Source organism: Coloeus monedula (genome assembly GCF_965178545.1).
Source record: "Coloeus monedula genome assembly, chromosome: 7".
Lineage (NCBI taxonomy): Eukaryota > Metazoa > Chordata > Aves > Passeriformes > Corvidae > Coloeus > Coloeus monedula.
The window spans coordinates 14,955,339-14,982,761 of NC_138787.1; the positions used below are offsets into that span (position 1 = coordinate 14,955,339).

General features: G+C 41.5%; 1 protein-coding gene across 10 annotated transcripts in view; it reads left to right on the top strand.

Annotated features, from left to right (window-relative positions):
- Positions 1-27,423, top strand: part of PIKFYVE (phosphoinositide kinase, FYVE-type zinc finger containing) — a 66,104-nt gene that overhangs the window by 19,233 nt on the left and 19,448 nt on the right. For 7 of the 10 annotated variants that reach the window (XR_014226570.1, XR_014226571.1, XM_082285047.1 and 4 more), the window contains 16 exons: positions 1,176-1,314; positions 3,913-4,070; positions 4,869-4,989; positions 6,713-6,860; positions 7,353-7,520; positions 12,778-12,840; positions 14,096-14,225; positions 14,576-14,756; positions 16,099-16,173; positions 16,850-16,957; positions 18,764-18,904; positions 19,570-19,696; positions 20,915-22,101; positions 23,479-23,579; positions 24,756-24,827; positions 26,199-26,370. Coding sequence is in view for 8 of the 10 variants with exons in the window: in XM_082285047.1 (XP_082141173.1) it covers positions 1,176-1,314; positions 3,913-4,070; positions 4,869-4,989; positions 6,713-6,860; positions 7,353-7,520; positions 12,778-12,840; positions 14,096-14,225; positions 14,576-14,756; positions 16,099-16,173; positions 16,850-16,957; positions 18,764-18,904; positions 19,570-19,696; positions 20,915-22,101; positions 23,479-23,579; positions 24,756-24,827; positions 26,199-26,370 (3,091 nt within the window). In the remaining 2 variants the exon portion in view is untranslated. The remainder of the gene's footprint in view (positions 1-1,175; positions 1,315-3,912; positions 4,071-4,868; positions 4,990-6,712; positions 6,861-7,352; positions 7,521-12,777; positions 12,841-14,095; positions 14,226-14,575; positions 14,757-16,098; positions 16,174-16,849; positions 16,958-18,763; positions 18,905-19,569; positions 19,697-20,914; positions 22,102-23,478; positions 23,580-24,755; positions 24,828-26,198; positions 26,371-27,423) is intronic. The other 3 variants (XM_082285048.1, XM_082285050.1, XM_082285051.1) reach the window with 2 other exon arrangements.

Consider the following 27,423-nt stretch of genomic DNA (forward strand, 5'->3'; position numbering starts at 1 on the left):
GACTTAACTAAACCCCTTTATCAACCCAGTATTTCTTCCTCAAGAGAACAGAGGAGAAAAAAGCAGTGATTTTGAGACTGTTGTACCTTCAGTGCTACTTCCTTGCAGTATAAAAGCTGAAATAGGGTGGCATTGCTTTTTCGTGCCTGGGCTGAGCCACATCATCCATTAAGAATTTTTGGGAATCATTGTAGTATGTCTGTTATCCAGTTAGCAAGCTCTCTGAAGTTATGAGCGTTTCATTCCGAAGGCTAGAGGCTGGCAGCTGTTCTCATGACATTGGTGCAAGCCTCTTCAGTCAGTCCAAAACTGGCATTTTGAGTTTTCCTGTTGATATATGCAGAAGTGTTTTCCGTCCTCACTCCTTAGAGTGCTGTTAGCACTGATAACTTCAGTGCATGTTGCTGCTGTGTGATGAGACGTTGCACTCTGGTTATTTGGAGTCTCAAGTCTAGTTGTAGGTTAATGGAGCAGAAGTTATCTGGAATGTGTATTTGCATTTGTAACTTCGCAATGATAGTTGCAAAATGGTGTGTTTGTGCAAAATGAGTGCATAGCCAAGATTTCCTAACAGCTGGGCTGAGATAAGGGGGGATGCTCCATATTGCAGTACAAGGAAGGTTACCAGCTGGAGTGACCTCCAGCTTCAGAAAATGGTTTAGCCACTCTGGGGAACAAATGCTCAAACTTCAGACTCTGCAAGCTTTCAGCCATGTGTTTGAGAGCTGAGGACAAGGAATTTTAAACGGGACAAGGAGAGGCGGAAATCTCAGTGCCCTGTTACAGGTATCTGGGTGTTTGCCACCCTTGCTGACGTATGTTTTGCCTCCAAACTGCTGGAGCTTCTGATTACCCAGCATCCCATCTCTTCCCCAGTCTATTTAAATACAGACATATATGAATTGGTGTGCCTAAACTTAGTTCCAACTGTTTCATACAAAGAGCTTTACAGAAGTTCGTGCTTGCCTTGGCAGTTCCAAAGCAATACACTTGCTTCCACGGGAGCCTTTCTTCTTCTTTGAAAAGGGAGGAAGCATTAAGCAGTCTGTACTGACAAGAGTAAACAGTGGCACAGGCTTAAGCTGGTTTTTAGTATGTTATAGGATGAATGCCTGCTCTGGTCAAGCACCATGCAATGAACACTTACACTTCAGTTGTTCTGTGTTCCCCTGCAGGTCAGCCAGCATCACTAACCTGTCGCTAGATCGGTCGGGGTCACCCATGGTGCCTGCCTACGAGACGTCGGTCAGCCCCCAGGCCACTCGCACTCATATGAAGGCAGAGACCAGCGAGGATGAGCGCAAAATCCTTCTGGTACCTTTCAGGCTTCTCTTTGCCTTGCTCTGTGAAGACGGTGAAGTTTGCCTTCCTTATGTCATGCAGCAAGAGTATTTTGCTGTCTTTTAAGGCTCTTCTCTAAGCACTCCTACCTGGGCCTCTCCTCCAGGTGGAGCAGAGATGGGGAATATTGATGCTGCTTTGGACATTACTATCTCCCTGGAAATAAATCATAGTTTCATGGGGTGTTTGCATACAAATGTTTACAGTTTTAGTCTTGCTAGGTGTGTTATGCGGTGTGGAGTTGGTGTATGGTGGCTCTTCGTGAGTTAAACCTGTCATGGTTGCAGCTGTAATGCAGTGACCTGTTTTTGTATTTCTTCAGGTTGAGACTTTCTCTTTCGTAGGCTACATAACTGGGAGCTTTAAATGGTTGCTTTGAAATAGTTACACCACAAGGAATAAATTAAAGCTGTTACAGCTTACTGGGCCAAAACATAACTTGGCCCCTTCCTTTGTTTGCAGAATAAGTAAAAGATTTTGTAGAAGTTGTAATGACATACTGTTTGAAAGAAAAGTCAATGTGCAATGGTGTTCTGTGTAATCCTATTATCCCTTCCCCACAGGGGCAATGTTGTAGGCTGCAATTACTGTACAGATTTCAGTAAAGAACTGTTTCTTTTCCTGGAGAGAAGGAAAGGGAAGTGTTTCCAACAAAGTAGGCAAAGAAGTTGCAGCAAAGGAAAAGCAGTGTTTTTCACACATTAAAAGATTTGAGATTGCACCCCATTGCCAAGTTAAAATCAGGCTCATTCTGTTTTACCAGGTTCTGCCTGCTGTCAGCAGTATGCATACAAGTGTGCCTGAGGGTGTAGAAACACTAACTCCTGTTTAGTTGCAAAATGCCTTTCCAAGTTGCTCTGTAAACGGATAACCACATGAGGGAGAAACATGTTTAAGGCATGTCTTTATACCACCCTGCTTCATGCAGGTATGTTAATGCAGGAAAAAGGAAATTCAAACCTCTGTGAATGCAACTTGAAGCAATATGTTCAAGTCCCAGTGCATTTCAGCTTCACATTGTTTAATTTTTTGCCCATTTTCTTTCTTGAGGAAGAAGAGGACTGGTAGTATTTTGTTCATGTAAGAGCAGAACACAGTGTCAATTAATGCAGGATTTTCTATGCATTCCCACTGTTCGTTTAATGCCCTTACCGTGTGGAGTTAACCCTATATCACAAGTTAATTCAAAGCTTAATCTAGTCCATTCAGAAGACTAATGAACTTTGTTCATGAAGTAAAGGTAGGGGAGGTTCTACATATGCTGGGATAAGCACATACTTCAGTGAACTAGAGGTCAAAATCCTTGAGTTGAAAGGATTTGCTTTGTTCTGCCGATTTGTTCAGTGTACTGTATTCACCAGTTGAAGACAGCTGAACTGTGGAGACTCCAGTTGCATCAAATTGTGTGATCTTACCATGTTCTGTTACTGATCGATTTTACTCTGTACCTGGTATGGAAGGAGAGCTGCTGACGTTCGTTTTAGGGTGGTACAAAGGCCAGCTAGAACTGAAAGCGGAAAGCCGGTCCAGTGATAAAAGTGGAGCAAAACTTCTGGGCCTCAGGGCACCCTCTGGAAAGTGCAATAATGTGAGTCTGACAGTTAACTGGAAAGCTGAAACCAGTTAAAATTTAGTTAAAGTTCTGTTACACAGAAATAGAACAAATGAGGCATTTGAGAGAGGGAGCTGCAGCATCTCTTCTCCACACCCTGAGGTGGTGTGCTGCTTGCTCAAAATAATCCCAGATCCCCGTTTCCACCTGCAGTAATGGCTTGTGCTGTGCTAAGTCAGGGCACATATGGGAAAGCAGAAGGGGCCAGGTGCAGAGAGACAGCTCAGTTTGGATGGACTACAGCCTACAGAAGAGTTGGCATACATGTTTAACAGGCTCCAAAATAAGTTCTAGGTATAGGCTGAAGTGTTCCAAGTGGTGAGGGGAAGAGAATCACAGATTCAAAAATGGTTAATTGAGTTAGGAGGAATACACATTTTTTTCTTAGTGGCCAAAGCTACCAGCATCTAAAAAAGCCTTGATAATGGACAATATGAAAACAGATCCTCAATAAGAGATGCTATCCTGGCACTGGGCATTGCTGTGTTAAGTACTTGCTTCATATCTGGTCTTGATATTGGACTAGTGTGTTTCACAATGCCTGGGTTGAGCACAGATAATACAGAAAAATGTTCTTGCCAAGGATGAGTTTTCATTGTCCTCTGTTTGCTCATGTCTCCTGAGTTTAGGAATAGGGTGAAAGAGGGCAGTAGTGAGGGCATAAGTATCTTGCTGGTGGTACAAAATATTGCCACATCAGAGCCCCCTTATCTCTAAGGGTACCCACTTCGTTTTTTTGTTGTTCTGAACTGGATATAAATGGAAGGAAATAAGGAGCTGATTTCGTATGTTTGCTATTTCTGTTTGCACCTTTGCGTAGGTTGTGCAGAATGGCTTAGATTCTGTGCCTGTTTGTGGAGGAATTTTGATCTAGAAGGTGATCTGAAGGCCTGTGTTGATGCCCTTGGAACCAGTGCTATGATTAGACTGGTAATTAACTTGCACATCTCCCTGTCCAGGACTCAGTCCAGCTGAAAGATCTGTGGAAGAAAATCTGCCATCATAACAGTGGCATGGAATTTCAAGACCATCGCTACTGGCTGCGGACACATCCCAACTGTGTTGTGGGAAAAGAGCTGGTCAACTGGCTCATGAGAAATGGGCACATAACCACAAGGTAATCCTGATGCTTTAGGACAACAGGTGTCCTCTGTCTGTGTGAGAGGAGGTTGTGAGTTTGAGCTGATATAGGGTACTTGGGACTGCAGAGAGAGGCTTCTTTTCAGGGAGATGAGAGAAAATTCAAATCTCTTCTTTACTGCCTACCAGAGCAGGTCGCATTTTGACTCCACGTGGCCCAAAACAACAGGGCACAGGAGACTGTCCGGTTTGGAAACTAGTATGGGAGGTAGCTTAAGGGACAAACATTACTCACTTGGAGAACAGTGAGAGTATTACAAAGATTGTCCAAAAATGTTCACTGGTACTCCAAAGAGCAAGTCTGCCTCTGGCATCAGAGATCGCTAATAGTGTTTGATAGCTACACTAGCTAGTGTTTGATGGCAGACTCTTAATTGTATAGGTGAATATAAACAATCTTGTGTATTTAACTATGTGAAAATGGGATAAAACCTAGAGGTTCTTAAGTGTAGAGCAACAGTTCTCCCTCAGAGATGATCAGTATACATAAGTTAACAATATTGGAGGAGCACAAACAATATGTCCTAATCATATGTTGGACACCTCAGCTGAGTTCAGAATACTGGCAATCTTTATTTAGCTCCATGCTTGAACTAGTACACTGTGCTGCCTCACTGCAGTATTTTAAATAGTGTCGTGTAAACATGGGAATGGAATACTGACAGGTCAAATAGTGCATAGCAAATGACTCTTCTCTTTTGTAGTATGCTTGTATCACAAACCATATGTGTTTAGAACAAGACTTGGAAGACCATCTCTGTTCTTATACTTCCAGGGTCCAGGCCATTGCAATAGGACAGGCGCTGGTTGATGGACGTTGGCTGGAATGTGTCAGTCATCATGATCAGCTCTTCAGAGATGAATATGCTCTCTACAGACCATTGCAGGTGAAAGAAGTAGGAAAGCTGAAAGATGTTCTTCCTGTATTTGACTGCTGACTGGAATCTTTCTAGTCCTGTTCTCAACAGCTGTAGTATGTTTTCTAAATCAGGTCTCCTGTACAGAAAATAGAGTGGCCAGGCCTTTTTCCTTAGGGGGTTGAAGGCTGAGGTAGTTTCATTTGCCCAGAAGGCTTTGGGCTGTCCTCTGTGGAGAATGAGTTGTTACCTGTGGTGCTGCCTGAAGTGAAGGAAAGAGTCTTCAGAGGCCAGGCCTCTCATGGTGGACATCTTCCACCAGAGGCCTCAAGATGGCACAGTCTGTGCTTGTGGCAGCTATGTTGTCATGTGCAGAATTTAGAACCTGTGTACACTTACTGGTGGTGGAGACACAATGGTGATCTTCTGTTTCAAGATTCCTTTAAAAAAAATTCTAAATGGATATTTTAGGTATATTGTATTGGTAACCTTCTTTTGATCTCCAGAGATGGCAGTAATAAGGAATTCGGTACCTTAGCCACATGATCCAAGTTTGGGATGGGGTCTTTGTCATACCTCTCAGACAGGACTAGTTACCTGAGGGGAAGCAGGAACTAGTGACCAGAGATTCTGTCCTACCATACTTCACTGGAATCAAATGTGCTGAGGGGTAAGAGCTGTCACTGGCCTGAGGGGTTGTACTGGTTTTTTTGGCTTGAACAACATATCTCTGTAGCCTCTCTTAACTGAAAGCATTCAGTTGAGAGTCTTTCATGTTCTGCAGCTTCTTAGAATGAGGAATGGCTCAGCTGTCCCATGGGCTTCAGTTAGAAAGCTTAGAGCCATTAGCATTTGTCTTCCTCATGCATTTCAGCTCTTGGACACAGTCATATGGCTTCCATTGAGATTGCTCTGGGGTTCATCTGGTACCTCAGCTAGTCAGCTCTCTCAGTTCCCTGGTAAAAGCTTGCCCTTAACTAGCAAGTGCTTATGCATCCCTATTTGTAACTATTTGTAAGGTGCCTATATTATTATATGTTTAAAGCCAATTCTTGTTCTAATCAACTGAAAGCGCTGTCTGATCTCCATTCTTCTGGACAAGAGTCAGGAGAAGTGGTGGTGTTGACTCAGTTGCTTGCTGCACTCACTGTAGCCAAAGGCAAGATAATGATAACTTCATTTTGAGGTACCTGGAGGCATCAGGATGGCTGATAGAAATTACTTAGATACTCTCCAGGTATCTCAAGACTGGCAATCTGGCCAGTCTTTGCTTTGACACGGTAGGCCCAGCTAGAGCCCATCTTGGATTGAAACTCTTGGGGCTACATTGGTCAGTCAAAGAATTGCTCCAGTAACTTAGAAACAGGCTCCACCAAAAGCTGCGTGTGTTGGTTTCTGGGCAAAGGATACAGCTGTCACCTACCCTGGCTGGAGAAAGCAAGCTTTCAAAGCTGCTTAATTGGATGTGATGACAATGTGAAAATTGTGCTGTATAATAAACTTGTCTTTACTACCACTTAGTCAGAACTTGTTTAGAAGCAGAGTGTAGACAAAGACTAAGCATCTGGGGATTGTAAACATTTGTTTCTTGTCCCAAAGAGTTCCTACTTCATGCTAAAGGGGTGACTCTGTGACTAACTTGGCTCAGCGCACTGAGAGTATCCTCTGATTTTTAAAATGCCTGACCTGCATTTGTAGTAGGCTGCTTAATATTTCAGCAGAGCTGCATTTTAATAACTTTTTTCCCTTCCTTGTCTTCTAGAGCACAGAGTTCTCAGAAACCCCGTCTCCAGACAGTGACTCTGTGAACTCTGTAGAGGGCCACTCCGAGCCATCCTGGTTCAAAGACATCAAGTTTGATGACAGTGACACAGAGCAGATTGCTGATGAAGGGGAAGACAACTTAGCTAGTAAGTTTCACCTGAGTCTTGTTCTCACTCTGCCTTCTTCCCTGTTGTCCCCGGTCTTTCAGGACTTAGTAGTTTAACTGTGTCTTGCTTTATTTGTGCGTTTCTGTGTGCGTGCTTGGGGCTGTAGGGATCTAAGAAAGCTATAGCCTGTCTAGTCTTCCAGTTTCTCACAATGGATACAGTATTTTGAATTTAGTGGAACTGGTAAAGCTTCATACTTCTAATGAAGGAAAAGCATGTAAATTGCTGCCTTCTGTTTCTCAAGCAGACTTCTGCTTGATTTGGGCCCTATAGTAGTGCACTAAAGAATGTCCAGTAAGTCAGCATGCGTACATGAAGACAAGATTAGAATTATGAAAATACTGTATTCCTGTATTATTGCACACTGGTCTTTATGGTATTAAAGACAATTTTTCTCCTCTCTGGTACCCTCATAATACCCATTTGAACCCTTCTCCTCCCTGTATCTTCACCCTCACCCCACACTAAAAGACTCCGCCAGCCCTAGCAAGCGCACTTCAGTCAGCAGCTTCCAGTCCACAATGGACAGTGATTCAGCCGCCTCCATCAGCCTGAACGTGGAGCTGGACAACGTGAACTTCCATATCAAGAAGCACTCCAAGTACCCACATGTGCCCCCTCACCCTGCCGACCAAAAAGGTATGAGGTAGTCACCAGCTGGAGTTGCACATGATGGAGAGCTGGCCCTAATATTACTAACCTATTTGGACACTACTTAGGTAGCTGTCCTTCAGAGGGGAAAATATGATATTTAACTGGCACTTGCTTGCAGTTTTGATGTGCTCACCTCTGAGGAGGCTCAATAGACCTGCCGAAATGCCTTCTCTGCAGAGTGTGTAACTTCCCCTGTGACTTTCTCTTTGCCATTGAAGCAAAGTCTCTTGCCCATGCATAATTAGGCAGATCCACATATATGTTCTGGCTAACTGGGGTGGAAAAATAATCCACACGTAAACCAGTTTGATAGGTGACTCTACAGTTTGAGATGGAATTTAAAAAAAGCAAGTAAGAAATAAAACCCCAGAGAACAAAAGAACAAGATTAACTTGAAAGAGTGCTGTGCTGACTTAAAATTGTACCTTAATAAGCATACATTTTACAGAAGAATCTTTCTGATAAACTATAAGCTTGCATATGGATTGCGTAAGGCCTAACTTCATCCATATACATATCGTTTGTTCAAAAGAGATCATCCATCTAAGTGAAGTAGGAAGAAATCAAATACTTGGTGTTGAAGACTGCTTTTGAAAGGATTGTCCCCTAAAGAAGTACTAAATTGAAAGAGTCTATGAGCAACATTCTTATGGAAGAAATAATGTGCCTGCATGTTGACAACTGCAGTCTCTAAATGATTCCACTGGCTTGGGTCTACTATGTTTTAGTTGCTTTATGCATTGGGTAGCAGTTGATGTCTTTGCACTGCTTCCTTACATAAGGTTACATCAGCTTTGTAGACTTGTATCTTTGGCTGCTTCTAAGTAGTTTCTTAATTATTGTTTCACCCCACCCTTTGAGTGTTCCTGACTGTAAAAGATGATCCAGTGTTAAATAGTTTGTACCCCTGATTAATTCATTCTTCTGTAAAGTCTAGCCGATCTCACGCGTTGCTCTGAATCAGAATGGAACAGTAGCCATAAGCTTGCATACAGATTACATATTCTGAAACTGAAATGGTCACTGAAGACAGTGAGGTAGAAGGGGTCACAGCTGACTTTCCTTGTGTGTTAGACATGCGGACAGAGTGAGACAGATTATTGATGCCTACTGTAGTCACCTTTTTTATTTGCTAAAAATATGCCTAGAAGGAAGGAAATCTAACCGCTTTTTTTCCCCCAAAGAGACAAGCAGAACAGTTTCAAAAGTTTGAGTTGATGTCAGATGATCCAAAACTGGGAATGGGTTCTCAGCACTACTGACACCAGCTCATTGTTGGTTCCTTTCGTTTCCAGCTGATGCTCTAATCAAATGAAAAGCTAATGCATCTACAGGGAGGGAAAGCTGTGGAGAGGAAGATATACCAATGAATTCCTTTTAGGAAGGAAGGGTGCTGGATTAAGTGAGCTTGAAACAGGCCCAGGTGTGCTGCAGTATCCTGTGAATTTACAGCTGTAGCAGGTTTATCTTTATCAGTGTGTAATGGCAGTAAAGCAGGTAGTAGTTGGTTTGGCTGTGGCAAGTGTTAAAAGGACTTGCAGAGTGTTTGTCCTGGTTTCAGACATATCTCAGTCTTTATTCCTTTATACAAGGAGCAGTAGATCATGAAGGGGAAATGTAAGAGAGCCTCTCTCTCTTGGAAACTGTTGACCAAATCAAAGCTGCTCAGAGCCAGAACTCTTGTGACTCCTTGTGACAAAGCTCTTGTGAGAAAGTTTTTAATAATGGAGAGCTCAGAGAAGATCAGCAGAAAAGGCAAGTGGTGAGGGGACTGAAAGGAGAAGGACTTCTGTCTTTGAGTTATGTGTATTGGCAGCACTTGGCTATCTTTGGTGGATCTCTACTGGTGTTTGTTATATATTCCTGAAACATGTGGCCTATTAACCAGGTTATTCTGTAGGAGTGTAATTGTTAGTAGAAAACTGGTAACAATTTCTTCCAAGAGAATGGATTTCCCTTGAGGGGATGGTATCAGTAGTAGGCCCAGAACTGGGATAGGGTGGAATTGTGTCATAAAAGTACATCGTGGATAGGTAGGTATCCTGCAGTTTTTTGAAAAATTTGTATCTGCAAATACAGAAGAGTTAGTGTACCTTTTTTTTTTTTCCTTTTTTTTTTTTTTTTTAATTCCTGCCATGAGAATCTCTAGAGCAAAGACCTAACCACGGAGCAACAAGTTAAAATGAATGACAATATCCTGAATAGCAAGAAACATTTCTTCATGTAGGCAGACTGAAACTTTGTGGGCAGTGAGGAGGGGAAAAAACACTACAGAGAATGCTGCAGTGCCTAGGGTAGTGAAATACGTTACTTCTAAAACTTTGTTCTGGAAATGTTATAATCAGAGACTTTATTATATAAAGTTAATATTAAGATTTTCACTTTGTTTTTCTGGCTATATTCAACAAAAGATGCTGTCTAAGATGTTGGAGTATCACAACGATTAGATGGCCAAAACTGGGTAGTTAAGCATTTGTGTAAAATGGGTGGTTGTTTTAAGAACAGGGTTCTGTAGTTAATCAGTGACATGAGGTGTTTGCTGCTGTCAGTGTCAGTAACTTCCCTGTGACTGTTGTGGACACACTTACTTGGCTTGATTGTGTTGGAGTTGTCTCTTGTCCTTAGACTCAGTAACAGTGACTTGACTGTCTTTGAAATAATGAAGTGAAACTGAAAATGCCACCTTCCTTTTGAAACTTGTAATTCAGTTTCTTTAGGACTGTGTAAATTCCAGTCATTTCATTGTGGGGAGGTCTGATGATAGAAAACATCAAGTGTTGGAAGTGCAGGTCAGCTTTGATCTGAGCAGTTCGTGGGTTTCTTGAATGATTAAGGGATGTGCAATTTCCCAGAGCAACAGAGGTCAGCTGCTTTGAAGCAAGGGCGGGTGATGTATCCACCCACTGTGTTCTAGAGCAGAGTGGTTTGTATATAGTGTAATGGCAGAACTTCTTGTGATGTTACAGGCTGACTAATGTCTGGTGTGTTTCCATGAAATTTGGGTGACTCCAAGTTAGCTGAGAATAGTGACTCATTTATAGTATCATCTGCCTAAAGACATACTATGTATCAGAAGGGGAAACAAAATAAGATTGCTTTCTGCATTTAAATTGGGGCAAGAGATTACATGACAAATTTTATATATGGGGTTTGGTTGCTGTTTTTAAAGAGATACAGTTAACAATATGGGAAATTCTATTTTATAAATGTCTCTCTAGCCAGGTATCCTTGATCATGGTAGCGGGTATTTTGGGTAGTTTTTGATGCCTGCATGTAGTTAGGAGGGGGAAAGAGAAGAATATTTCAGTATTGCTTGCCAAGGTTTAGTGTGCTGTTGCCAGGAGCCTTTTAGTTCTTCTTTTGAGAAGGTGCCTGACTTGTCAGGTTATAAAATAAGCTACAGGAACATTTCCCCATTCCCCTTCCTTGTTTTGTGGAGCATGATGCATGTAGGGATGACATGAGGTAAGAAATGTGCATGTTAGCCACTCTAAGCCATCTCAGACTCATACCTATGAGTGTGTTATCAGTCTGGGCTAAGAAGAGGTATGGTATCTTAGATTGTCAGGAACTTCCCCTGGGAACCAATCAGAAGTGAAGTTATGGGAGCTGAAGTTGTATTGAAAAGAATAATAGAGTAGTTTGGGTTGGAAGGGACCTTACAGATCATCTAGAACGTAGATCATTACAGATCTAGAAGTGGCTTGCAGGTGCTACCTGTGTCTTTGTCCAGAGCATAAGATTAGGTTTCAGGTGGGGATAACTTGTGCTTTGGCTGTGCCAGACCTAATTTGAGTGTGTTTACAGTAAGAGGTGCTGCCCTGAGGCTGTTACAAGATGGAGAGGGATGGAGGTGCCAGTATACATGCTCTTGTGTAGGTAGAGCATGACATGACTTTCTCTAGGTAGTCAGTGGGTGAATGAATGCTGAGAGTGAGCCAGCTTTTATCAAGCAGTAGTTTATTGTAATGCTAAACTCTTAAACTAAGCAAGAGATGAAATTAATCTCAAATAACCAGGAATCTACAAAGGAGGCTTGTAACTTCTTTGGTACACTTCTCCTCTATTGAGTATCTATTTGCAAACAGGCTCAGATATTTAAAATGGTGGTATTTAAAATCACGAGTGCTGCTGTTCAGAGTCTTGTGTTTGTTTATGTCCTGTCAGCTTTCTGTTGCTTTCTGTTGGTGTCTGAAAGCAGCCTGGCTTTGCATTCTGTTTGTGATGAGTCTGGAGCATTGTCAGGAAAGATGATAAAGGGTTGGCTTTGAACTTCAGGTAGTCGTGCTGTATAAGTAGTTGGGCTGCTGCTCTTCTCACTGTAGAATCCCTTTATGTATCTATCTGTATATACATCTTATATATCTGTAAGTAAGGAGCCAACTAAAGGCACAACAAGCTAATGGCTTCTGGAGAAAACAAGCTTTTTGTACCCAGTCAGCATGAAAAATCAAGATCTAGCAAGCTAGATGAGGGTAGTAGGTGGAACTTCCTTCTGTTTCACAGATATCACAGAATGCTCTGAGTTGGAAGGGACCCATCAAATCCAACTCTTTAAGTGAATGGCCCATACAGGGATTGAATCCACAACCTTGGCATTATTAGCACCAGGCTCTAACTATATTTCCCACATGTAAAGTGATCTATCTCTTGCTCTGCTTTATTTCTGGGTATCCGTCTCTGTCAGCATTCCTCAAAACACTTTGGACTGTTCCAGACTTGAGACTTTCAGCTCTTGAAAGGCAGGCTGTCTTGTTTTTCTTGCACTGTGTAAGATAAACCTTATGGCTGGTCTCTCCCTCAGTCTGAGATGGTCCAATGGAGTGGGAGACCAAAGTGGTTTCTGAAGCTGCATTTTTAGACATGAGTGAGGAGGCCATTCCCATGATATCTGATCACATGTTAACACCTTTGTATTCAGGTGTAGAAGGGGGTGGTCTCTGTCAATTGGAAAGATACAATCTTAGTTCAGTCTTTGCTCATGTCTACTTTGTTGTGTTTCTTCACATTAATAAGCAGTATTTTCTTGTCATCATAGAATTTTTTGATAGAACAAGAATGAGAGGATATTCTTGTCTTAACCACTCATCAAGCTGTTGCTAAGTTGGTGACTAAACACTTAGATGAGTAATGCTGCTTCTTCTGGTGTGGGCGTGTACATTGTAATTATATGGGCACACCAGTGTAACCTGTCTTTTTTTTTTTTTGTCTCCACCTATATCCCTCTTCTCTTTCCTTTCAGAGTACTTGAATCCTGAAAACGGAGGGCAGCAGATGTACTCTATAAGTGACGCTTTTATTAAAGGTAAGGAAAAACTTCAAATGCTGCTGTTGTGTATGTTTTTAATACAATGATGGAAACTCCTTAATACTCCTTTAATAGAGCATTGACACTTTAAAAAAATTTACTCAACTGTAAATCTGAAATAATTTGTGGCAAAACTGGTGTATAAACTATACTTTGACTTTTTTGAATGCCCTTTCCAGCTTAAATTTCTTTCACTTCTCAGATGTCTGCATTCAAAAATACTCAAAGAAAAGCTTTTACTTTTTTTAACAAACAAGTGTAAGTGGCAAGTCTGTTCACAGTTTCTCCACCAACAAATTATGTAACTGATTTTTAACTTCCTGTGCAAGCAAATGAAGATGTGATACAATTAACTGCACTGCTTCTGCAGAGTAGCTTAAAGCTTCTCTTAAATCTTTCTGGGTTTCTTATCATCACCACCATCATCACTACTACTTCTGAAATGAAAGGCCATTACATGCACTTACGAGTTTTTAAACCCTCGTGCTTTCCATACCATGGCAAGGTGCACTTGTGGGCTTTTCTTCTTCCCAGTTAACGCTGTTGATTTTGGCGAGCTTGTAAGAGGAGGAAGTAAGGGGGAAACCTCAATGTCTGTATAGCCTGAAAAATCAAGTCTTGGGTTAAACTGATGTTTGGTTTTTAACTGAGCTTTTGCAGAAGAAAGGGGGAAATCAACGTAGCTTCTATTAATCATCTACACAGCTAATTTTGTGTGTGGAGCATCTGGAAGAACTTAACTATTGTTGTTTTTTTTCAGTAGTTCTCCTTGGGTTACTATTGTCTAAAGATTTTGCTTAACACTAAGAAGTTTTAAGCTTCAGCTCTGAAGGCTTACATACTTGCTTGATGAAAACTTATTCACTACTAGGATAAATGACTTACAGTATAGTCACCCATTATGTCAATATGGAAGTTTATAGCTTGCCTCTATAATATCATAATAACTGTGCAGGAAATAACCTAGTAACTCTTTCAAAGCATGGAAGACTGTGCTGAAATAACCTCTAATTTTGGTACTGCAAAACAGAGAACAGTTCTAAGGAGTTACTACACAATATAGTGATTGAAAGTGTAATTATATGGGCACACCTCCTCAAACTGAGAACCATGACATCTACCTTAAACTCAGTATTTCAGTAGGCTTAGACTCATGTCTTAGTAAATTCTTCCCTTTTCAAAGTAGCCTTTCAGATAGACACAAGCAGTCAAATGTGACCTTATATTAGGAAGGTTTGTTTGTCTCTTGCAGAGTCATTGTTCAACAGGAGGGTGGAGGAGAAGTCCAAAGAACTCTTATTCACACCCCTAGGCTGGCACCACAGCAATCTGGATCTGCTGAGAGAAGAGAATGGGGAGAAACAAGCCATGGAAAGGCTGCTGTAAGAAATGTAGAAAAAGGAATTTGTCTATCTTGAGTAACAATTTCTGAAGCCCCTCTATTCCACCAACTTTCAGTGGGGCTTGAGCTACAGTAGGCAATACAAGGAACTCATTTGCATTAAGAATGCAGAATTTTTACCGTATATATTGGTTAGTTTTTTTATCTTGTGATGTTTATATATTGAGTATGGGACCAGAGCTGGCTGCAGAACATTCTAGGCAGCTGTTCCTTCAGAGGACTTCTGTATTGTAAATGTTAAGAAATTTGCTTCTGAATGGCTTCAGCCAATCACTGCACTATATAATTTTTTTTTTAATGAGAGGTGTATTTATTTTGCCTTCTTTACAGGTCTGCTAATCACAATCACATGATGGCACTGCTTCAGCAGCTTCTATACAACGAGTCCCTGTCACTGTCCTGGAGGGATATTATTGTACCTGTGGTCTGCCAGGTAGTTCAAACAGTACGGCCTGATGTCAAGAAGAGAGATGATGACATGGATATCCGCCAGTTTGTCCACATCAAAAAAGTAAGTTTCAAGCAGTGGATGTAGGGAAACAAAAGGGTGTAGCTGTTGGCAGCACCCCTTGTTTGAAGAGAATAGTCCCTTTCCCACTGCCCCCAGCATATTCAGCAGTGTAACTGGCTGACTTGGCCTTTGGGTAAGGTGGGGCTCTAGAAAAAGTTGCACAGAGGGAACTTGGCCTTCTCTGAAAGGTGCTTTAATGCCCTGGGGCTGATGTCTTCTTTCAGGCTGTAGGCTGCAGAAGGTAGCAAAGAGTAACACCTCTGTAATGACTTGCTTCATTTTTTGGTTTCTGCTTGTTTTGCGCTTGAACTGGACATGTACCAAATGCTGGATAAGTAGCTTGCAGGACATGGTGCAGCAATCTGTTGCCCTGTACCCACCCATTATGGAGGATTCAACTCCTCCCATGCCAAGTACAATGACTTTCTTCCAGAGGGAAACTTAATTGTAATGGAATGGTGTATCCAGTTCTGCCAGATGGCCCAGTGTTGACATTGTTGAACTGTAAGTCTGGAGTTCTGGCATGCAAACTTTCTTCTGAGAGTCTGATGTGAAAATGATGTCCAAGGAGCTAGTGTGACTGAGGACTGAAGATTTGGGCTTAGTTTGCTTTGGCCAAATTCACCTCAGCAGTACTCTTGTTTGAAAGCCATGTAAGATTTGATGAGAACCTTGTGATTCTGGTGGTAGTTCTGTGGCATCTCTTCAGGCAGCATCACTTGTTCCTGCTTCTCCTGAAACTCCAGTTCAAAGAGCAGTTGTTGAGAGGTGAAAGCTCTTCATAGCTGTCTGCTGTTTTCACATGCTGGTAATACAAATGTCCTCTGAAACATGTTACTCAGAAACCTGTTTCATGTTGTTTATTACTCATGGGATCGCCTGTGACTGCAGGCACACCAGTCAACTGTTTGATGTGTTCAGTTGGTAGTTAGAAGGTTTTTTGGTTTTCTTTCTTTCTTTCTTTTTTTTTCTTCCCTTTCTTTACAATTAGCTTGTTGTTAATAGAAATCGCATGTGCAAAGGTATATGCTCCTCATGGCCTGTCAAAATTAGGTTCTCTTGTCGTGCTCTGGAGTATACTGGTTTAACAAATAAGAGTCTCTTGGGAGGGGTATAGAAATCCTAGAACTCAGTACTTGTTTTCATGTTGTCCTAAGTTTGTCAGGCTTTAAAGGGAAATCCTTATGTGTCCAGTATGACTGTATCTGATCTTTCATCTGATAATTGAGGATGTAGCTAAAGCTTGCACATCCCCTACAATAGGTATTCTGTGTATTAGCTTTACTGCACTAGAGTATGTGGGAGTGTATGACAGTTCTAAAAATGTTTTTTGCTTTGTTAGATCCCTGGTGGAAAGAAATTTGACTCCATGGTGGTGAATGGATTTGTTTGCACTAAGAATGTTGCGCACAAGAAGGTAATGCAGCTTGATTAATCTTAACTGTAATGCATGCTGTGGAAACAAGGGTGCTCTGACTTGCTTTTTGTGTCAGGAAGCTTCTCTTACCACTTAGGAGGTTTGTGAGCTTTCTCTGCTTTGATCCCCCAGACAAGAATAGCTTTCAAAGCATTTCTTTTCCAAGCTGTTTTGTTTTCTAGCCCAGAGATTTTAGGGGAGAAACTCTCCTCATGCATGTATAGAAAAACATCCTATCCACCGCTACCACCACATGAGGCATCTAATCATTACCCCAACTTTTAGCCAGAAAAAGGCATTTGTGGTTCTGACTTAGAACAGTATAGTGAAATGAGTCTTTAAGGCAAGAGGGCAAGATAGGCATGAACTGCATGAATCAAGTGTATCAAGATTTGGGGCTCTTAGCAGTGACTGGAAATCCTCTCTAGCATTGCCTGCTTATGGACAGTACCTGTGAAATTTCAACAACTGAGTGTAACAACTTCAGAAGAAGGAAGAATGTGTAGTTGGGTCTGCAGGGGAGGATAGCTGAGACACACTGTAAAGGGAGGTGGGGGCAGCAGGGACCAATCATGAGAAGTCTGTCTCTTTTTCTTGTCTGAGAAGTCTGTCTCTTGTGTACTTCTTCCTCTCCAGGTAAGTATTTTTGTTTTAACTATTTTTGTGTCTTTCTTAGATGAACTCTTGCTTAAAAAATCCCAGAATTCTTCTGCTAAAATGCTCAATTGAGTACCTCTATCGAGAAGAAACAAAGTTTACCTGCATAGAGCCTATAGTACTTCAGGTGAGAGTATGCTTTTGTTCTTGGTTAAAATAACCCTAACAAAATCATGATCAGTGCATTTTTTTCAGTCTGTAAGGTGGAGTTGAATGAGTGAGATTGCATAGAAAAGAGAGAACTTTCCTCTTCTAGTAAGTTAGCTAAGAGATCTGCTGCAGTAAGTACAGACTCGTAGCCTTGCACTGAGGGTTTTTGTCCTCAGGTTCCATGTCCTGAGAACACCTATGTGAGCTTTTGATCCTCACAATGCAGCTTTTTAGAAAACTTGGGGTTTTTTTATTTTTTTTTATTGAGACTTTCTTAACTGTATGTTCCTTATACAGTATTAGAGCTAGATAAGGTTTAGGTGTGTGAAGAAATGTTTGAAAAGTTAGTGTGGGTGAGGGTTAGGTCACACCCATGTTATTTTTTGTCAGGCTTGAAAAAATGGAACAACCACCAGTGCAATGGAGTGATGAACTAGAAAATATCACTTTGGAACAGGTGCCCTGCCCCTGTGAGCAGGAATGTGCCTTAAATATGAAAACACTGAAGTACATAGACCTTTTCTTTAACACACTGCAGTCTTGTCTGAGAATCAGTCTTCAGGTGTTTGCTAGGATACCCATAGAAAAGATATTTGGTGCCCTACTGAGCTTGGGCAGCAATGTTTGTTTCTGTATTTGACTGTTTTTCATAGCATTCATTTAAGACCACTTCTGTTTAGTGGTTAATAGACAGGATTACAAGTATGAAAGCTTCAGCAGTAAAACTTACTGCCTAGTGAAATGGTTAATGCTTAAACTCAGACCTGTCTATTTTTCTGAATGGGGTAGAAGTATCTGCAGTACTTCGTAAATATTGGTCTCTGTGATTGTTTCAGTGTCTGCTTCAGAACATAATCATAACTAATTGTGTATCTGCATTAAAATCCTGCGGGACAGAAAATACTGCAATAGTCCTAGTTTGATTGAAAAGGTTAGCTCCCAGCAAGAGCTATATCTTTGTTACACTTACACGAGTGTCTGTGTTCTGAGGAGCTGTCAGACTATTTTTGTGATACCTTTGGAGTGCACAGAACTTTTAAAACCTGACTGATGTGAGCTGCAATAACACAATTGAGAATATCTGGCTTAAGAAGACGTATCCTCCCTCTAGCAGTGTAGACCTTTAGTTCTGATGAGTTGCAGCCTGATTTCTCTTTCTGTGGATGGTAATACAAGTGTGTGGGGGTAATGAGATGAAGATGGCCCTGGTTAGAAGAGCAGTTCTGTAGTGCATAGCATTTGGGATGGGATTTTGGGAGCACTGTCCTCAAGTACAGATTTAGGGACTGGCAATGTGTGTACAGACTTACAGAGGCACAGAGCACTCTCATACTCTTCCTGAATGTGTCTCTGACTGCCAGCACTCATTAGCATGTATCTGAAGGTGGAGAATGTAATGCTGCAAACAGCTTTGGTTTATGATGCTCTGATTCTAGCACCTTTTGAACATAAAGCTTTTCTATGTGTGCGGGTGTAAGGTGCACCCTCCTGTATGTATGTTTGGATTCTGCTGCAAGTCCATTACTTCATGTTGTCATTGGACTGTATTCTCATGTGAAATTAATGCTTATAAAAAAGTACTGATAAACTGAGCCTTGCGCTGTGGAGGTGGGAAAATGTTCACAGTGGACTACTGCTGGTGTTTTCTGGATAGCTGTTTGCCCTGTTTTATAGGAAAGGACAGTATGTAAATGAAATGAAAAGTAATATTAAACATGAAAGTGGGTTTATTTTCCAGGTGGGTTTGCAGTAGTTCACTGCCATGCTTTGTTCCTGTCTGCAGGAAAGGGAGTTCTTGAAGAACTACGTACAGCGGATAGTTGATGTCCAGCCTAATTTGGTCCTCGTTGAGAAGACTGTGTCCAGAATTGCCCAGGACATGCTCTTAGAGCATGGTATCACTCTGGTCATCAATGTCAAGCCGGTGAGCATTTCTGATCAGAGTTAGACTCTGCCTTGTGGTAGATCTCTTAATATCTCCTTGTAGCAAACCCCCTGGAGAAAGCCAAGAGTTGTCTTATTTTCTAACGAAACGTGGGCTCTTTTTTAACCATACTTCTTTTCCAAGAAGGTAAAACAGGCAAATCTGGAGAGTAACCTTTTCCTCAGCTCTTCACACTTACTGTGCTGTGTCCTTGTTTGATGGGTCCTTGTACCCTGGTTTAGTTCTAGTTGAATTTGACACCCATTTGTAGCAAATCATGCCTGAGTCCTGAGTGATGGCCAGAGAGCCTCCATCCCTGTGGGGCAGGATACAGACAGCCATATGGAGAGTAGGTGTGGGAGTTGGCTGAGCTCCTGGCAGAGCCAGCATTATGCTGACTGCCCTGCACCTCCTGGAGGTATCTGGATCTAGTCAAGTGAGAAGTTCTGGGCAGGGTACAATCCCACCAGAAATATTTACCCATGTTTCTAAGATCCTTGTATATTGTGGATGTGGATTTGTGGGACTGGGTTTAACTGAGAGCTTGCATCTCAGTGAGAAGTTTCCTAGATCACACTGGTGTTTTTTGATTTGTTAAGAGCAAGGTAAAGATGCCAGTGTCTGCTTTGCCTTGTAGATTCTTACTGTTCTTTCTATTTTTACAGCAAGTGTTAGACCGGGTAAGTCGAATGACCCAGGGGGACTTAGTGATGTCAATGGATCAACTGTTGACCAAACCACAACTGGGGACGTGTCATAAATTTTATATGCAAGTTTTTCAGTTGCCCAATGGTGAGTAAAGCTTGATGTGCCTTAGCTCATGTGTGCAAAAAGACAAATGTTTTGCTTCTTTTTAAATAGGTCTTAACTGTTGGCTTCCTTGTGTGATCATGTATCATCCTACTCCTTTTATCTCTGTTCTTGGAACTACAGTGAACTGTCTGTGTAGAGAAAAGCATGATCTTACTAATATGAGACATGCTATAGATTTTAATTAGACTGATTTCTTTCTTCCAAACTGTTTTTTCTCTTCCCACATACTGTAGTTTCTCTAGTCCAACTTCCTGTTCAAAGCAGGAAGGATTAATTTCAATGCAGCATCAGATTTCTTAGGGTTTTGTCAGCCAACTCTTGAAAACATCGCAGAGCAGAGATTTCATAGCCTGTCTGGGCACCATCCTCACTGTAAAGAATTTTGCATTGAAATAGAGCATCATAGAACAGCCTGTGTTGGAAAGGATTTCAAAAGATTATCTGGTCCAACCTTAACAAATCCAATCAAAATTTACCTTGTTGCAATTTGTGCACAGTTCCTCGTGTCCTTGTGCACCTTTAAGAAATGAGGTTCCTTTTTCTCTGTAACTCCCCTAGGCAGTAGTTTACAAAGGAAGGAAGAAATGCTGCTTGACAGGTTACCAGTGGTGCTGGCACACATAAATGCTGTGGATGCAGATCTTTGTGGGAATGCAGTCTTTGCATTCTCTTCATAGAATCATAGAAAGATTTGGGTTAGAGGAACCTTAAAAATCATTTAGCTCTAACTTCTCTGCCATAGGCAGGAACTAGACCTTCCACTAGACCAGGTTGCTCCAAGTTCCACCAAATCTGTCCTTGAACACTTCCCTTTCCACTTCCTTATTGCCCCTTCCAGCCTTTAAATTGCCCTCAAAATGTCATAGGCTTTTGACTTGTAAGGATGAGTAAATGTGCCTGGGAGGGAAGTGATTCTTTTGCTCACTGCTGCAGAATCTGTAGTCATCTTAGAATACGCTGTTTAGGTCAGGGTGTTCCGTGTGGCCTTCACTTTGACTTTATGATGGCTTGTTTTACAAAACAGGAGATTTACAGCCAATGCTTTTTTTTCTTGGAAAAATAAGTTAGTACAGTAATGTGCATTTCTGCAGCTACCAATGTTACTTGCTCTGTTACAGTCTCCTGAGTGTGTGAGATACCTAAAAGCAGGTTAACTGTAGTTGTCATCCTAACTCCCATGTATTACTTTTCTTCTAGATCAGACAAAACCCCTGATGTTCTTTGAAGGGTGTCCCCAGCACCTGGGTTGCACTATCAAGTTGTGTGGTGCTGCAGAGTACGAGCTGGCTCGTGTGAAGGAGATCCTGATCTTCATGGTCTGTGTGGCTTATCATTCCCAGCTGGAAATCTCATTTCTTATGGATGAGTTTGCCATGCCCCCTACTCTCACCAAAAACGCTTCCTTTCACTCCCTTATTGAGGAGCCAGGAGATGAAAATGAACAACAGAACCTCTTCAATGGTGAGGACTTCAGCACAGCAGTCAAAGACATTGAACTATCCTCTGAAAAACTGCCCGTAATCTCTGAGTCAGTGTCCTCTGATGAGGTCAGTTTGCCTGAACCAAGAGGTGTATTTGACAGAGGTGACCAAGAGAACAGTCAGGTGGAAACGGTGTCCTCCAAGCAGCAAGAGCACCACAAAGGGGAATCACCATTTGCAGTGTTCAGCTCTGTACCTCATGCAATACCTGAAACATCCCCACTGCCCCTCCATGGCATGGACCAGCACTTGGCTACTCTGGATAACCAGACACTAGAGCCTCTTCAACAGGCAGATGATTTACAGGAATCCAAGAGTCAGATGAGAGTCTTCAGAGACCCTCTCCAGGATGATACTGGTTTATATGTCACAGAAGAGGTAACTTCGTCTGAGGATCGTCTCAAAACTTACTCTGCAGCGTTTAAGCAGGAGTTGAAAGATGTCATTCTCTGTATTTCTCCAGTACTGATGTTCCGTGAACCATTTCTTTTGACTGAAAAAGGCATGAGATGCCCTGCCCGGGAATACTTTCCTGAGCAAGTGTATTGGTCTCCTCTGCTCAATAAGGAATACAAGGAGTTGGAGAGCAGAAGGAAGAGGCAACTGTTGCGGGATCTTTCTGGACTACAGGGGAGGAATGGGAGTATCCAAGCCAAGGCTATCCAAATCTTGCCTTCTCATGAGCTCGTTAATACTAGAATAGCAGAACATCTACGTGACAGCCAGAGCTTAGCCAGAATGCTGGCTGACTATCGGGCCAGAGGAGGGAGGATACTGCAGAAGAGCACAGATCCTTTTGCCCAAAATAAGGATGTGTCTAGTGTCCCTACTGGAAAAACTGGGAGCAGAACTGAAGAGGAGGAGAAGGGACTGGCTCAGAGTGAATCATCATGGTCTCATAAGGTAAGATTGAGTTGTGCTGCTCAAAACTCAAGTTACATCAGTCTCTCATGGTATACAGAAGGTGTAGGGTCTCATATTAAACCAGAGGGGGTGGCTTTTTGTCTGTTTCTTTCTGTTTGATTAAGTTTGTTTTGTTTTGTTTTTTTGACTGGGTCATAACTGCATTTTAGATTGCAGTGCTCTGCAATCATTAAGAAAGAGAGACTGGAAAATTCCTCTGAGAAATGCACAAAGTCAGCCCAGAATCAGTTTTGCCTGTTTGACTGGGCTGAACCTAACTGTTTTCTGAAAATGAGTCCACGAAGAGGGAGCAAACCTTAAGAAGTTTCTTAAACTGAGCTTTCTGGCTCCTTGTATTTGGTGATTTGTAGAAATGTAATACTTTCATTTTCAGAGGGCTTAATGTCATGGAAACAGCAGTAGGCTGTAATTACATTAAGCACTTGATTGATTGTAAAAGTTTGGGTGATCTGAAGAAAAGTGAGAATCACATAACGGAGGGGAAGGAATCTTCTTTGAAATTTCAAAGCAAGGGAGTATGTGCTTGTAATAAAAATATTTAAAGTTCTGGTAAACTGCCATGAAAGTAACTAACTTGTGTCTGAGGAAAAGGATCTTGGGGCTTTCTTGAATTGTGAGCTGTTTAGGGAAAAAAGTCTATGAACAAGAGTAGCAGAACTGAGCTGTTGAAATAGCCAAACATTTTGGTCCCTGAGCCAATCAGCCCTTATGTTTATAGGCAGAAGTAACTTTTTAATTGGTGCTTAAGTGTAGATCTCCGTAGCTTCACAGGCCATAGTCTTGCAAACTGTAAGAGTAGCCCTTGCTCTGGATCAGACCAGTTGATGCTGTTTTAAATTTATTCAGTGATCAAATAAAAGTATTTGGTAACATCATAGTTTTGTAGGGTGGGGGAGGGAAAACAGCTCCATTCCAGCAGTGGCATGGTACTTCTCTTCCCAGAGAACAGAAAGATAGAAATCTTTCTATAGCCTGAATGAGTAACTGAGGTATAAGATACTGGCAGAGTTTTGAGTCCGAGGTTTCCTAAACCATACAGTGGTTGAGAGACTCTGGATGTTTGTTGTGGGGCTTTTGTTGTTTTCTGTTCCTCTTGGCTTCGTTTCCACAGAAAGACACGTGTGTTCATTGGTTTCGTTATGCATATGAGCCATGTTGTTCTAAAAATGGCAGTTAGCAATTATACATAGTACAAGTTTGCCTGAAGCTGGGAGATAATGTGAAGTTAGTCTGTACAAAAGGAGAAAGCAGGGATTTGTCTTTGAATAAAATTACTAGAATAGAATTTTGTCAACAGAAGTTGTGTGTGAATGGAGGTGTCTGTAACCAGCGAATGAGTTGTTTTCTCTCTACTAGGTGGATTGCCTGAGTCCAGTAAACCATCAGAGGCTCTGTGTTCTCTTCAGCAGCTCTTCTTCTCAGTCCAGCAACGCTCCAAGTGCCTGTGTTAGCCCCTGGTATGAAAACTATTCCTCTACAGCTTGTATAATCGCTATGCTTTCCTTCCCAAAGTCAGAATCAGTGCCTGCCTCATAGCAGTATTTCTTTAAGGACTCCTTAAAGAATTGTAGGTTGTGCCCATCCTGTAACAGGAACTTTTGCCAAAAGACTTCTGTGTTGTGTGGTCAGGTGAATCCACAGCAGTATTGCACAGCCTCTGTAATACCCAAGGCACGAATGAGAAAGCCCAACCTGAAACCAAATGCTTTAGTTGGTCTTTCACTGCAGAGTAATGTCTCTGTGTGGGGAGCACTGCATGCAATCTTGTGGGGAAGAGTTTGTGTAAATGAGCACAGAACAATGTCCAAGCCCAAAAATGAGCCTCGTGAGAATTTTGGAATACTTGTAGATTGTATTATCCGAGAGTGGCATTGGAATATGTTGCTGTCTTTCTCATACTGTAGTCATTAGTATTAAGAGCTTTATTTCCAGCTTAGGGGGCTGTAATTTGCTAATTGTGTGCAACTTATGACACACTTTTATCTCTACTAAATAGGACAGGTCTTGGTGTTTAATCATTATCTTAGGTGATTTTAATTATTAGCTTTGGTGAAAATAAAGCGATGACCCTCTTACAGGGAAAGGTCTAAAGTTCCTGTAAAAGCTTAGAAATGAACCAAAGAAGATGGTGATATGCTCACTAACCAGCAGCAATGTGAGGTTGTAAATTAGTGATGTTAGGGACACTGAAACTGATACACAGTTTGAATGGCTTGGTCACCTCAGGTTCTGGGGAAACAAAAGTTGCTATTAAATACTCTAGAAGAATAAGGATTTTTTGAGGCTTTTTAATGTTCTGGATGTACCCTTTTTGTAGGTGTTTAAACATTAGTGCTTGAAGCTGTTTAGACTTCACGCCTAGATATTTTTGATCATGATCTTCAGAAGCGTGTTTGAACTGTATTGGACTTTTAGATGTCAAACCTAAAGTTGTTCTAGTAGGACTTTGAACTGATTACTAGCAAACCTGACAGCAGGGATCTAGGAAGCGTAGTCAATAGGAAAAAAAGTCTTTGAAGGTTTACAGGGCTGTAAACAAGCCAGCAGTGGGTGTAGATCTGTGCACCTAAAGGCCATTGCGCAGCTAACAGTGATGGCATCCAGTCTCTAAAGCTTTTCTATCTCTGCTTTAGGATTGTGACCATGGAGTTCTATGGGAAAAATGACCTAACTCTAGGGATTTTTCTGGAGCGCTACTGTTTCAGGTAAGGAGGAACTTTTTCTAATTCATTCATGCTCACTTGTTACAAGCAAATACATCTGTTGCTTTCCTATTTTGGCCCTGTCCTTCCTACTTTTCTTCCATGAGGAAGTGAAACATTATGAAACAAGGTTTATAAGTTCTTAAAGACAAATGTGTTCACTTTTTTGTAGCAATTAGGGCTTTGGGGCCAAGTTAAGAGTCTGAACATGTATTCCAATTGTCTGTTTTTCAAGACAAGCAACTGTACTGGTCACAGTTTTCTGAGGTTCCTCTTTGAACATTCGTACTAGTGTTGGGTAACACTACCCATTTAGTGTCTTAGAGTAAGGCTTTGTCATATGTGCAAGGTGGCCAATGTAAATGGTCCAGAGCACTTTAAGCCCTGGCAAAGTACTGTGTCATTAATTTCATCTCCCCGAGGTGTAAGTTATTATGTTTCTGTAATAACTGCTGCTGCCACAACCCCATGCAGAGTCTCAGCAGGCTGTGAAGCTGGAGAGGTAACCTGCTCAAAAGACAAGCTCACTCTGTTTTCTTCATTGGCCACTTGCAGTAGCAGAATGCTCTTGCTGTTCAGCCTTCTGGAGGAACAAGTATTTCTCCTTTTGGTGATCAGTGAGGAGGAGCTTAGCTGCCAACTTTTAAATTCTTGCTTCTCTCTGTTCATTAGGTAGTGTGTGCTAAAGTGAGTGCTTCTCAATCTCCATAGTTTCAGTAATTAAAATTCTTAATTTTTTCACATGAGCAAGAAGAATCTGAGCTTTTTCAGGCTCTTTCTGGTTTTGAAGAATATCTCATCTGACTTTGGTATCTAAACAATGCAGCTTTTATTTTTCTGGTATTGGTTTTTCTTCCCTGACCTAAAAAAAACCCATCCAAAGAAAGATCATGGGTTTTACTGTTCAAAGATGTTCTATGGCACTGTTTTTCTTACCTGCTCCTTCAGGAGCTGAAACATTGCCGTTTTGAAGGCTCTTTGTCACATCTTTGTCCTCAGTAGCATTTGCTTGGGTACGCTGCCACAGTGGTCTTCTAATTTGGTGCCAAGCACTTCCACAGGTGCTTTGATCCTTATTTTGTGGATTATAGAGAATGTGTTTATAGAAAGTGATTCATTGTAAAAAAGTGATAGCAACCAGTATCCAGTCAGTGCTTTTGGGACCCATACAGCCATTGCTGTCAATGGAACTTCGCTATGTGCTACTTCTAAATCACTCTGCAGAAACAGCCTTTGCTACAGACTTAGAAAACTTTTTTACAGTGAAGATAAATAGTACCATGATATTAAAAGGCGTATTAGATCTGGTGAATCAGTTCTTCAGCAGTGCCAAGTATATGATCATTCATAAGTGTTTCTGTTTCTCTCTGTAAGGCCTTCCTACCAATGCCCCAGCATGTTCTGTGAAACACCAATGGTGCACCACATTCGTCGCTTTGTTCATGGGCAAGGCTGTGTGCAGATTGTGTTAAAGGAGCTGGACTCCCCTGTCCCTGGGTACCAGCACACCATCCTTACTTACTCCTGGTGCAGACTGTGCAAACAGGTAAGGATGTGGGCTTCAGAATCATTGCTATTCCAATTTAGTATTCTTGTTGTGACTGGCTTTGTATGGAAAGGCAGCATGTTTGAGAAAGTGCTCATCTCTGGAGCTATGGCTAAACTGGCAGAAAACCTGTTACTGATACAGATGTTCTCATGTTACCTACAAACTCCTCTTGTTGCACTGGGGCTGTTGAGGGTGAAAAATCTTGTGTGAGGTAGTCTTGTTAGAAAAATTGACTCTGTCAAAATTGACTGAGAGGATAGATCTAAGCAGAAAAAAATGGAGTTGCCCACTTAGAGGTGAAGAGTATGGTCCCTTGCTTACAATGAATTATTATGAGCATCAAAAGAATGTATGCATGGGGAAGGGCAGACACCAAGACCTACTGGGTTAGTAACTGGCAAAAGCCATTTGGTATTCTTTGATCTGCTGCAGACTGAACAGCCTGCATTGCGTCAATGTGATGTCTAGAGTTCCTTTAGTAGTCATTAGAAAGTAACATCTTCATTAGAGAAACACTAAATTGCTTTAAAAAGCCCACTAGATAGTAAGATTGTGTATTATCTGAAACGTGTTCTGTAATTTAGCTAAGAAAACATTGCTAGCTGGATATTCATCTCTAGCTAAACATTAAGAGCCTTCAAAGAGACAAGAATAAAACTTAATGAAAAAGATTCATGCAGTACCTGAAATGCAAAACGTCTCAATTACCCATATGGCTGACTCAGTTCACCTACTTACACTGCCTTAAACATGGGTGATGGATTTAAAGATACCTGGAGGTTAACGCAGTTGCCGACAGCAAGCCCTGTGCTGCTGTGTATACAGCTGCTCTATAACCTTTCATTTCTGTGTGCTCATGTAAACACTTACATGTCTGAGGCTGTCAAGTGTTTGTAAAGCAGTGTCTGCTCTAAGCTTGCAAGCAGTTCTGAAGATGAATTGCACTGCAAAGCAGTACCAATGCATCCGTAGCTGAAAAATCACCAGGAAAAAGGTATATATGGCTACTGCTGCTGGCTGGGTTGCTGGAAATTGACTCCATATAGAGAA